Here is a 13066-nt window from a genome sequence, read left to right as displayed (position 1 = left end):
AGATTCTTATAGTTAAATATTCAGTATTGTTTTAGATTTTACCGTGTAGCAGTTATGTTGGTACTTTTGAAGAAACATTACGGTAAAAGAAAGATCGTTATCGCCAGGTCACCATGTGGCAAAAGTGTGCTATTCTGCCGACATGAAGAAATGCGTATCTTTCTTTTTGTTGGTATTTCCATGCATTGGATATACGTGTGCATGTAAGTATTAAGGTGTTGATGTTATTGATACCACGGAGAGCTGTTATGGCATATTTTGGTGATTTTTTTGTGTAAAACGCCGCTTTTAAAAGTATTTCAGTTATATCGCGGCGAGCCAGCTTATTGTGAGAGAAAAGCCTGAAGATATGCAGACGTTTTACCACTTTGGTTGAACCAACAAGCACGGTATTGTGTTGACAAACCCAGAAATGTAATCAGGGAGAACAAAGATTCGAACCCACGAGCTAAGGTTTATGATACACCTAAGGTACTCAACTGTGTATAGCCAGGTTCCGCGCCTAACACCACAGTTCCGCCCGTGTCCTATAATTAATTGTAATTTTGTTAGTATTTTGTTTTGAAATTTACGAAACAAACGTCATAAAATAATTTTATTTATTTCCGAGGTAGCAACGCAAGGGCTTTCCCACCGAAACTTGAGTTTCGCTAGTTACTATGGTGACCACATGGTTTTACAAAAAGCCCCAAAGAGAGCCAACATCTGGGGTTATGCATCAAGAGTCTCGGAGATTGTGCGTATCTCCCTTGACGCCACACCGCTTGGCACAGCAAGGAGTAGGATGGGCCCTTCTCCAGGGACGAATGTTTGGTCATTCCAACTTCCGGAAACGGCGCCTGGAGGGCCCCATACACTCACTGCAGAAACCAGTCAAGAAAAGATAACTCTATCTGATGTAATGTTTGGCGATGTGTGGATCTGTTCCGGGCAGAGCAACATGCAGTTTACCTTGAATATGGTAAGATGGAAGCCATGGACAGCGCATCCTGGTACATTTAGCAATACGTGCCCCATGTACCTGGAGGATTGGTTAATGTACACCATAATGGGGGCAGAATAGGTTATTTTCACTAAGTAAAACGACAAAGTACTTTCGATTGGATAATTTTATAAAATAAAAAGAATACATGTCTTCATGGTTCTGCTTTCAAAAAGGTGAAACATTTTGTTTCAAAGAAATGTTATTAATCCACAAACAGTTAGCCTACCAACTACATAGTAACTGAAACATACACATCAGTAACTTGTAATATGTTGTAAAAAACTGGTGTTAAACCAAATTCACTCACTCACTCACTTATTTTTTCAAGCAGCTCAACTATATATAGATTTCAATAATAAACATGACATTAACTTGACGTGTGTCATGTAGAGGATATGCTATTTGACAGGCATTTAATGCTTCTGACGAGATGGCTGATGCCGAGAACCATCCCAATATCCGGGTATTTACAGTAACACTTGGGGGCTCTAGTACCCCTCAGTACGACTTACTGTCCGTGGAGGAAACATGGTCGGTACCCTCTAATGGTAAGTGACATTGCCCATAACCACTTAACACAACTCGTAATCATCGTGTTCATTAGAAAGAAGAATACATGAGTAAAAAGCAGCACATTTTCAAGCAAATTATAGCAGCGCTTTTGTGTACTTGTTAATAGCTTCTTTTCGTTACCACAATTTCTGGTAATGCTTAATCTCCACATGGGTAGGAGCTTTAAATTAGGTCGTTTGTGTGTTTGCAGAAAGCCTTGGACATTCGCCATGGTCGTACTTCTCTGGTGTGTGCTGGTTGTATGGGAAATACCTCTCATCCACCCTAAAATATCCTATCGGTCTCCTGGCAACGTCTTATGGAGGGACACGTGTAGAGTTGTGGTCGTCTCTGGATGCTCTTAAGAAGTGCAACATGGACAGCAACACGCTCAGGTCGGCCATCACGTAGCAGGTGTCGTTAGACATGACATTATTGTATAATGTATTACAAATGGCTCACATAGATTGCTGTAACGATAACATCAGCATGCCTTACACCCAAGCGATACTCTAAGAACATGAACTGCTTATTAGTGTCAAGTGGGTGAGTATTGTTTTACTCCGCTTTTAGCAATATTCCAGCAATATCACGACGGGGAACGCCGGAAATGGGCTTCACATTTTGACCCATGTAGGGAATCGAACCCGGGTCTTCGACGTGAAGAACGAACGCTTTAACCACAAGGCTACCCCACTGTCCTTTAAGTGTAAAGTATCACTAATAGTCACATCAGAAACTCAGTTTGATTCCATTGATGATTACAGACCTTGACAAAATAGTTCATATATATCACCATATCGCTGTATATATTAACAAGTTATTGACATTTATGCAATATAAGCATGTCATTTCAGGGTCGGAACAAATTCAAAACAGGACCATGATGCAATGGGTTTCTCGTCACTTTGGAACGCAATGGTCAGGCCGCTGGTGAATATGACAATATACGGAACCATTTGGTATCAAGGTTAGTTCACAGTTTAGAGTTATTTTAGCGCAACGTTCTGATGAATACCTGGAATGAATCTGTCATAATTATATTTCTGCATAGGAGAAGAATAAAGTCAGAAGGAATGTAGGCCTTGTTTGGCAAGTGCATTATGTGATCGGACGAGTAAAAGCCAGACCAGTATCAGAATGTCGGTATAAGACATTATTGTAGAGATCATGCTAATGCAGACAAACATCACTGGGCCCGCCAGATATAAATTACCAGCCTTTAGTCCATCACACCATGTTAAGTAAATAAAGTAGACTCAGAATATCTTGTTCATGCACAAATGTTTGGCTTGAAAGCGTTTGTTAAACAATTATATCAATGATTCCTAACCTACTGCAATTGTCAGTCATGGTCGTAAGCAAAATATGAATATTTTAGGAGAATCCAATCGTCATGCAGACACTGGTGTGTCTACTTATGACTGCACGTTCCCCGCCATGATAGACGACTGGAGAATGAAGTTCTCTCAAGGATCGAGGTCTCAAACATCAGATGTGTTTCCGTTTGGCTTTGTACAGGTAGTCTTACATAGCATCAATAGCTTAATCAATATCTATCATGACACAAATGCTTCTTTATGTATAAGCGTATCGCGAGATACATGCCTTCTAATAGTTTTTCTATACATATCCAGCTTGCCCCGTACAGAAACAATGACACCATTACTACCGGCTTCACAGACATTCGGTGGCACCAGACAGCTGACTATGGCTACGTCCCTAACGCCAGGATGAAGAATACCTTCATGGCGGTGGCCATGGACCTGCCGGACTTCTCGTCTCCGTATACAGGGTACCCACGTGTATCTATCTGGTGTTATAACATTCAGTCTTAGTAGATGTTGCTTTGTAATTTACTATTAAATTACTGACGTAAGACGTTACTTACTTAACTTGGTAAACGTCTATATAATGTTAGTATCACTTCCGGTTTTGATTCTTACTTTGTTAACAGTTACTATGTCCATCGTCATTTCCAATTGACTTTCATACTAACGTGTATTCAAATACAAATGAAAAATATTTTTGTGCTTCCGGGGTCGGACAAGGCTCCTAGTCCCCAGTTAAAAGCGACTAAAATGGGACTCTACTCTGTGACATAGGGTCGCATCCCAGCAGCTGAGGACCGTTGCTCATTCCTCGATGAGTCGATAACATGCTGGTAATTTTTAAATATCTGGAATTTTGCTGAATGCCCTGGTAATCAACATTCGCTAAGAAATGATTGAGGAAGCTTAGATAATATAATATAGACCAATATGATAATACGATTTGAATATAAACTAACTGATGGTTACGTGAACGTTAATTACCTTCACAACAGTATTCATCCCCGTGACAAGCAGGACGTGGCACAGAGGTTGTGTACAGAGGGCCTGGCTGTCGCCTACAACCAAACGGAGATGGTGAACCTGCGTGGACCTTTCCCTGCAGCGTTTCGTGTACCCTCCGTTGACAACAGAACACTTGTCGTAACCTATAATAATCAACCAATGGGAATCGAAATAAGATCGAATGATGGGTTCGAGGCAAGTGTCATATGTTAACCACTCATTCAATTATGATCATTAATTTATTGATATAATTCTATTATTATTATTGTAATATAAATCAGCCAGAGAGCGGAAAACCGGTGGTCGCACCACCGTCATGCCTAAAGACGTTAAAAGATGATACTTGTTGTTATCACCTGACGCTCAGCAGTAAGGGGTCAAAACAAAGTCTGGCCGGCTCTGAGTCAGTATATGTTTGAGTAGGGTGCCGGTATAGATCCAGACTAGTAAACTTTAACTCCAAGCTTTTGTGTATTTAGTAGAAAAAATGTAATTAAATCTAAGTTGTTGGTCTAATCAAATGTTTCTATTTATTACTTTTTCTTTGGGATCTAGTGATAGTTTGACTCCAAGCAATTGAGTAATTAGGTTCAGTTCTGATCTTGTCAGCAGTTAGGCAGTGAAGGCAACGGAGATTTCTCCAGACAGTTGATTGATGGCTGTTGATGTAATTATGAAAGGGTTACAATTATCAACTTGCGTGATAAGAAAAATAAGCAGTAAAATATATATTTAATCATTTTTTAATAATTATTTTTTTCTGATTTAAGATGATTTGTAGATATTAATAAACAGATTCTAACAATAAAATCCGTTTAAAGACACGTACATTTTTTATGCCAGGTCTGCTGTATTCAAACTCCGACAACTGATGTGTCGACCTACTGTGCTCTGTCTGACGATGTGTGGCGCCCCGCACCCATACAGACGTCAGATACTACGTCTGTGACGCTCTACTACGGACAGGCATGCAACTCTAAGGAGAAGCCCTCCATTGGGGCTATACGTTATGCATGGAGGGAGTCGCCATGTCAGTTCAAGAAGTGTGCTGTATATAACAAAGTCAGTGGTTATCCCGCTCCTCCATTCCTCAGATATATTGTGTAGTGGTTTTATAAAACTCCAAGTCTTCAGAGCATTATATTATTTTTTATGTGTTATCAAGAACCGTTTAGGATACGCATCTGTACACACCATTTATACATGAATTAACCTTCGATGTAGGAGTTTTCTCTTTTCAGATCATGCTACCTCCACAACATTACATCACAAGTGTATTATCAGTGCAACGAATACCCATTCAAAACATGTTGAAATAAACAGTGTATATCTATCATAAAACCTCTTTATATATTTACAATACGCGAGATTCCGGGTTAGAACTGGTCCACAGGAACATCGCATGCTTATAAAGGCGACATGTGCATCGGTTGGTCGGATACAGTGACTTGGTTGAATCCATGTCACCTTCCCCCGACGCTGGTAATAAAATGAAACACTGGATTGTCCGGTCCAGACTCAAGTATTTACAGTCCGCCGTCATATAACTGCAATATTGCTGAGTGCAGCGTAATCTACAAACAGTTCTGGTATCATCTGTGACTATAGCTGGGTAATGAAACATGTAGTGAGTCTCTTAACACGTGTGTCAGTTTACAAACGTTCATATATTCCTAATGAATATAATCTCAAATCAATTCCAAGTAGGATATGTACAACGATTGTTTATCAGTGATAACGTAATGATCAACACTGTTCAAATATGTTAAAGCTGGACTAATTGTTTGATTGTGGTATTTTTTTGTTTTAATAAGGAAAACACAATATTAATGAAGGTACAATTTGGTAAAATATCGAATAGTTATTATGAACATCATAACCATTTCTACTTTTACAGTGGCAATTTTGTCAAATCATTTCGATACAAAACCAAGAAGTCAAAATACAATAAACTTCTGTGTTTGGACTTTTTTTTAAAATAGTTAAAAGGTTTTAATGAGACAGCAATAAGTGGCCTCTCAAACGATTATACTCCTGTATTAGTCATTATTCTTGACAATTTCACAGAATGTAAGTTTCATTGAATCAAACTAAGCGAATCAGGAGTCCAGAAGTAGACTTCGAGCGAATGCCTGCCTACCAGTGGCCCTCGTGTGTATCAACCCTCGATTACACTTACTACCACTAAAGTATATACTGCCCTTCAGCTACCCTTGCATATTATTAACTACAGATCTAGACAACCCTGTTTTATTTGCGAGCAAGGACAACTTTCCTTTTGTTTCAATAATAAAATTGAGAGTAGACCCAAAGTTCCCTTTGACGTCCTTCAACCTGGAAGATAAATTACAGTGATATTGAGTGCAGGGTAGAATACTGAAAGTCCCTACCATGACACGTTGGAGTTGGATAGTTCTTGGTCAATTTGTACAGCTGGTTACTGAAGTAACATGTTTGGATAGCTTCTTTATAGAACACGGTCGCATACATGTAGGTTGTCGATTCGTAACACTCGGTAACGCGGTCTGTCCACGACCTGGAGGAGGAAGGCTGCAGGGACGTGTCAAGTTTGTTGTATAGGACAGCGACGAGAGTGAAGTTTAACACTACTATGGTCTGAAACATGGTCTGTAGAAGCAATGTTAAGTTAGATGTTAATATGTGTGAAAATTATCATAAAATGTTTGGAACATTAGGCATTGAACCTTTATGAACCTGTATGTCTGTTAATATATGTGTAGCGATACAATGTCCAATGTCCATCAAGAGAGATCAAGGTATCTGTGTTCCAATTATGTACGTATGTAAGGGATGACGTGGGACTTTTGTGAATTCATCTTGTAAGACCCGAGCCGTGTCAATTATTTCACGCGGGATAAATAATCCATAAGTCTGCGTTGCGAGTAGGTTACACCTAACTTACCCATAAATGTCGACATATTTCTTTATCTCAAGTTGAGACATTATCTCACTTTGTCTTTTGGAACTATGGCCTCTTGAACAATGGGTGACACATTCAAAATGTTGAAGTTGCAAAAACGCTTGTAGACTGTTTCCATGTCATATTATTCTATCAGTACCAAATGAAATGTGTGTGTGTACTTTAGCAATGTCCATACTATGAATAAAACATAAATTATGCTTACATCTTTGTTTGTCTTCTTTTGATAGTTATCAAATGGTTGTTCTTTAATAGATGTCTGTTGTCAGTGCTTCGCTCATTTCAACATGAAGCCACAACAGAGAAAGGTGGTAACAAAGAAACAGGATAAGATGTTAGAAAGTTACTATTTTAACCCGCTTGAACCGGGGGCTTTTTATGGTCCTGAGAAACTTCGTAGCGTTCTGAAATTAGCTCGTCAACCAGATCTCAGACTGAGCACTGTGAAACGTTTTCTGAACAAACAGGACGCCTACAGTTTACACAAGCCACCCAAACAGAGATTCAAAAGGCTGAGAGTTCGTGTGAATTCTATAAATCAAATGTTTCATGTAGATTTGACCGACATGACTCGTTACAGCAAGGAGAATAATGGCGTGCGTTATTTACTGGTGGCTATTGACATACTGAGTAGGTTTGCTTTCGCCCTGCCTTTAACAAATAAGAGACCAGAGACAGTACTGAAAGCTTTCAAAGAAATAATTCAGGGACGAAATCTGAAAGTGCGTGTGGATGGTGGTTCAGAGTTAAAGGAGTATTTAAAGATTTTTTAGAAAAACACAATATCACTCTGACTGGTGCACATAACGAAAATATCAAAAGTAATTATGTGGAACGGTTCAACAGAACACTGAAATCACTTATTACGCGTTACTTGACCCATAATAACACCAAGTATTATTTAGATGCACTGCCCAAGTTGATGGACAATTATAACAACACCTTACATTCTTCTTTGACCAACCTTTCTCCAGTTCAAGTCAAGAAGAAGAATGAACTAAAGTATGGGAACATTTGTATGTGAAGCCGTTGTTTCTTAAAAAAAGCTCCAAACACAACAGGTCAAAGTCATTTGTATTTAAAGTAGGGGATCTTGTTCGCATTCCATACCTCCGGAGACCTTTCAGTAAGGAGCTTGATCTGAATTGGACTCAGGAGCTGTTTAAGGTGGTTAGGCAATACAAGAGACAAGAGATAGCACAGTATAAGATCAAAGACTTTCATGATAAACTGATAGAAGGTACGTTTTATGCCAACGAGCTACAAAAGGTGGAGAAAAAGGAAAATGTCTTGTGGCAGGTAGAGAAGATTTTAAAGAGAAAACGTGTGAAAGGGAAGACCTACCTGATAGTGACGTGGTTGGGCTGGCCGAGTTGCTACGATTCTTATGTGGAGGAAAGTGAACTGAAAGATATCTGATGGAAAGGTACATATTTCTCAAAAGCTCAGACTCCAAGCAATCTTATTTTAACGAGAATACGCCTTATCATTTTCGTGTCAAACTAAATCAAAGGTTGAATTTTGATGGATTCTGGGTTGTGTCTTTAACGGAGATTAATTTTGGTAAACTTGACATCACCCACATGAATGATCCATATGTGGAGGTGTTATGCAATCTGTGTAATAGTTCTTTGGCAGGTGAACAGCAGTTGCCTTTATTGAGACAGCTTGATCTCAGACATGGTCCTTACTATAGCTTTGCCCATGAATACAATATTCCGATTAAAGTCAAAGAATCTCCACACATAGAGGTGCGTATAAAGGCCAGTAACGGCATGTCACCCTCATTTCTAAAGGATGTGACATATGTGACACTGCACTTGAGACGGTATCCCTTCGTTGATTAACCATGGAGTCCACACCTTTGTATGTTCCCGATTATGTCAAATGGACCCACTATTTCAAGAAACACATGAAAGGAACATCTGCCTTAGTGAATGGTAAACCACAGGTGAAAGTGATCCCGACACGACTTCAAGTGAAGACGGAAGAACCCAAGATCAAACTGGAAGTGACATCAGAGACGCAGAATATTGTTGAGAGAGCCAATGCCAAAGAAAAGCAACGGAAATCTTTAAAACGAGCTGCAGGTGATCGAATCACCACTTCAAAGAAGATCCGTCAGACAGATAACATTCCATCCAAGACCGCTAAGGTTCTCCAGTGTACCCCTGTTCGAGAAAACGACGTTTTCAGTTAATCATGTCACTATTGAATGATAAAGACTTTGAGGAACTGATACCCCCCTCTCTCAATCTTTTTATTTTACCACCATACCAGACCAGCATCCATCAACATTATTTTGATGAAGTGCGACCACTCAGCCAAATCAATGATTCTTCACCGTTGGAATTTCAAGTAACGAATGCTGGAAGTGATTACATTGACCTGAACCGTACCCGCCTACATGTGAAGCTCAAGGCGAAACATGCAGATGGCACTGATCTTGTTGACAAGGAACATATTGTCCCTGTCAACTTGTTTCTGCAGGCCCTCTTTTCCCAGGTGTCTGTGTACCTGCAGAATCAGTTGGTATCTTCTACAAACAACCATTATGCTTACAAGAACATGATGAAAACTCTACTCAACTATGGAACAGAAGCTAAAACTTCACAGCTGTCATCTCAACTCTTCTACAAAGATGTGTCTGAATCCAACAATGATGTCGAATCGACTGATCCCTACACTGGTCTCAATACAGGAGTGCAATCTCGTGGCGGTTTCATTAATACTAGTAAAGTCTTGACCATGTAGGGGCCATTGTATGAAGATATCTTTCACATGAACAGACATTTGGTCAATGGAGTGGATTTGACAGTGAAGCTGTACCGTTCCTCGCCCCAGTTCTGTTTGATGAGTGGCAAAACAGGTCAAGATTACAAGGTGGAAATTCTGGATACCTACCTGAAGGTGTGTAAACTGAAAGTCAATCCAGCTCTTATTTTGGCACACAACACCTTGTTTCAAGACAGCAATGCTTTGTACACCAAAAGTGAGGTCAAGGTGACAAGCATCCCCACCACTCAACTGACACATACCATTGACAATCTGTCGAATCCTATTGCTAATCATTACATCGTAGGCTTTGTACTCAGCAACAGCTTGAATGGATCTTACACTGGTAACCCCTACAACTTCCAATCTAGTATGGTGAAAAACATCAGCCTGTACATCAATGGTGCCAGTGTCCCCGGACGTCCCATGATGACGTTGAGTCCTATGTGCAGATGTTCGATGGGATGTGTCTGTGGAAAGAAAATACAGGAAACGGAATCACTCGGAGCGACTTTTTGCTCGGGAGTGCCCTGTTCGTCTTCGACATTGATAAAGTATGCAGTGAATCCCACTATCTGAATCTGTTGAAATCCGGTAGCACCCGACTAGAAATCGAGTTCAAATCCGCCCTCACCGAAACACTCAGTTGTGTTGTTCTGAGTGAAAGAAATTCCCTCATCGAAATTGACAAGACCAGGAACGTGTTTGTGAAGTAAAAAACATGAAAGCCTCTGACCTTGCATGTGCTATTCAAAGCGACTCCATCTTAAAGTACCATGTCTTAGGTGTGTTTGCCAAAGATACTTTACCTGTGCTAACTAGAGTCATGCTTGCACGTGGAGTGGGTCTCATTGTCAATACTGAACCATCTGGAAGACCGGGTCGTCACTGGGTGGCTATGTACTTCAAAGGAAATACAGGGGAACTGTTTGACAGTCTGGGTGAGCCAGTGAATTCCGTTTTTGACTTGTACTTAAAAACCTATGTCAATCAATACAAGCACAAAAGAAGACAGTTACAGTCCTCATCATCCAACCTTTGTGGTCATTATTGTTTATATTATTTGTTGTATAAATGCAAAACAGAACTTACCCTTCAAACCCTTGTGCAGATATGTGATGTGCAAGTCCGTTTTAACAATGATGAGCATGTGTCAAAGTTTATCTGTAATTATTTTAGATATTGTTTGTTATCTTGTCATACCTGTGTCATGTAACATACTACTGTACTTGTGTAACCCATTAAAAAAATGAAATAAAAAAAATAGTGTAGTCATTCGAGTTTGTTCTATAAATATAAGTAACTCAGCTGTATTGTCACAGTTGAATTATTGTGCTCAGAGTGAGATCATGGAACGTAAGTGTCTCTTACCAATACAAACACCTACCACCATATATGTGATTGGTGGATCTTCCTCAGGGAAAACAGTTTGGGTGAAAAGGTTGTTAGAGCAAACTAATCTGATGTTTGACAAACTTCCCAACCTTATTGTGTACTGCTATGCCGTATGGCAAGACATCTACAGTGACATGCAGCAAAACATTCTTTTTATGGATTCCCTTCCAACTGAGAATGATTTGAAAATGTGGTCTGAGCAATCTGAAAAGAACATGGTGTTGGTCATGGATGACATGATGATGGATATATGTAAAAGTCCACTGATGTTAAATCTTTACACTACATTGTCTCATCATTGGGGAATCAGTGTTATAAATATTCAACAGTCTGCTTATCCTAAGGGGGATTGTAACTATTTCATTGAATACACACTACTTCATTTTGCTATCTAACCCACGTTCTGCACATGAATATAAAATCATGGCATCTCAAATATTTCCAGGAGAAGCCAAATATTTTACTGAATCATTTTGTGACGCAGTGGAGGGAAAGAAATTTCAATATTTAATGATTGACGTATCAGCCTATTCCGATCCTCAGTATGGGCGTCTGTGCAGTGGTGTCTTTCCAGATGAAGTATGTATTGTGTACCAACCCAAATAAAAGCTACTGCTGAAAGTTATACCCACCAGTTGCCCGTCTTACCAATGAACAGATCAGTTGCTTACTGAGGTCATCATGGATGTTTGCGGACGATTTGAAGATATTGCTAACGATTGTTCAGTTATTTCAACCAATGCTGAAGTGAATGGGCATAGCTTTTGTGAGAGATTAAAGTCCTTCGCCAGTTGGCCCGTGCAAATGAAACAGTCTCTGAAGACTATGGCACAAGCAGGAATCATTTACACGGGTCAATCAGATGAAGTCTACTGTTTCATGTGTCGATTGCGTGTACATAAATGGATGCCAGATGATGAACCACTAACTGAACATTTCAGGTTATCACCTCAGTGTAGTGACATAAACATGATAGCTTCTAATACCGAATGAGAGACATCGGCTATGGTGTATGAGGAATATTAGGGTCTAAGCATACATATATAAAAGTCACAATAACCTAGTTGGATCATTTCACATCGTGATCTCTTCACATCAATATGGGTGATTTACTGGAAAAACATCTGTCTTTTCTTCAGACATTACTGCAGGCTAATGTGAAGCAGAGAGTGCTTTACGTCAATATGTGTCATGTGAACAAATGCATGCTATTAATAGCATGATGTTAAACATTTTGGAAAGGGAATATTCCGCCCTCACTGATGGATAAAACTCGCTTGCACCGTCATAGGTTTCACATTAGAACATTGGCTGCCAAAGAAGGTTTTCCCAATCGGATTAAAAAGGAGGTGTTGATAAGACATCATTCGATCTTGCCTATTTGCACTGCTGAACTGTTAAATTACCTACATCATGAGCAGACCTATGGTTCTCCTGAACAGGAACACATACCAACGCCTGATAGACAACCAGGAAAAGGAGAAGACAGCGACTCAGGAACAACAACAACAACAACAGATAATGACAGTGACTCCGGATCGGGAGACGAGTCCTCTGAGACTGAATGAGACCCCTGAAGAAATCACCCATGATGAAGCACAGATTAAAGCAAATATGAACTTTATTCTGGATCTACTTCTTAAGGATGTGTCATTAACTAAAACGATTGGCAAACTTGCCAAACTATCACAAGAAAAAATACCCATATATACAAAATATACAATTTTGTATATTTGGTATTTCCAAAATATACAATTTTGTATAGTTGGTATTTCCAAAACTATACAATTTTGTATATATGGTTAGATTTTACCACTGCTTCATTGAATTTCTTCACCTCTTATAGTAGGTTTCACATAATATGTTGTTGCAAAGTTTACTAATGATACCGAACAGTATTATTATTGCATGTGACAACAATGCTTTAATACTATTTTCATTATGACAACTATATGATGTTATGAAATAATTTGTATTTCGTTATGTTTTACATAAGAAATAGAAGATTTGTACAGATCTTAATAACAGTTTGATCAATATAAAATGCGTACGACACCTTTAGTCAGAATTAGTCAAGGATGG

At 39.3% G+C, this 13066-nt stretch overlaps 1 protein-coding gene across 2 annotated transcripts; it reads left to right on the top strand.

Annotated features, from left to right (window-relative positions):
* The first annotated feature begins 125 nt into the window (after positions 1–125).
* On the top strand, positions 126–5702 carry LOC139474532 (sialate O-acetylesterase-like). Of its 2 annotated transcripts, XM_071257586.1 has the most exons (10): positions 126–203; positions 615–961; positions 1395–1533; positions 1749–1932; positions 2395–2507; positions 2919–3058; positions 3175–3332; positions 3864–4068; positions 4717–4935; positions 5115–5702. In XM_071257586.1, exons 1-10 carry the CDS (start codon positions 143–145, stop codon positions 5190–5192), a joined length of 1644 nt encoding a protein of 547 aa, XP_071113687.1. In that variant the 5' UTR covers positions 126–142; the 3' UTR covers positions 5193–5702. The 2 variants fall into 2 exon arrangements, with proteins under 2 accessions (XP_071113687.1, XP_071113688.1); XM_071257587.1 differs by having other exon boundaries at positions 4717–5195.
* The last annotated feature ends 7364 nt before the right edge of the window (positions 5703–13066 follow it).

Source organism: Haliotis cracherodii, unplaced genomic scaffold (genome assembly GCF_022045235.1).
Source record: "Haliotis cracherodii isolate W230 unplaced genomic scaffold, xgHalCrac1.p SCAF_3, whole genome shotgun sequence".
NCBI classification, from domain to species: Eukaryota; Metazoa; Mollusca; class Gastropoda; order Lepetellida; family Haliotidae; genus Haliotis; species Haliotis cracherodii.
The sequence above is the reverse complement of the archived record's forward strand: the minus strand, read 5'-3'. Positions and strand labels throughout refer to the sequence as shown.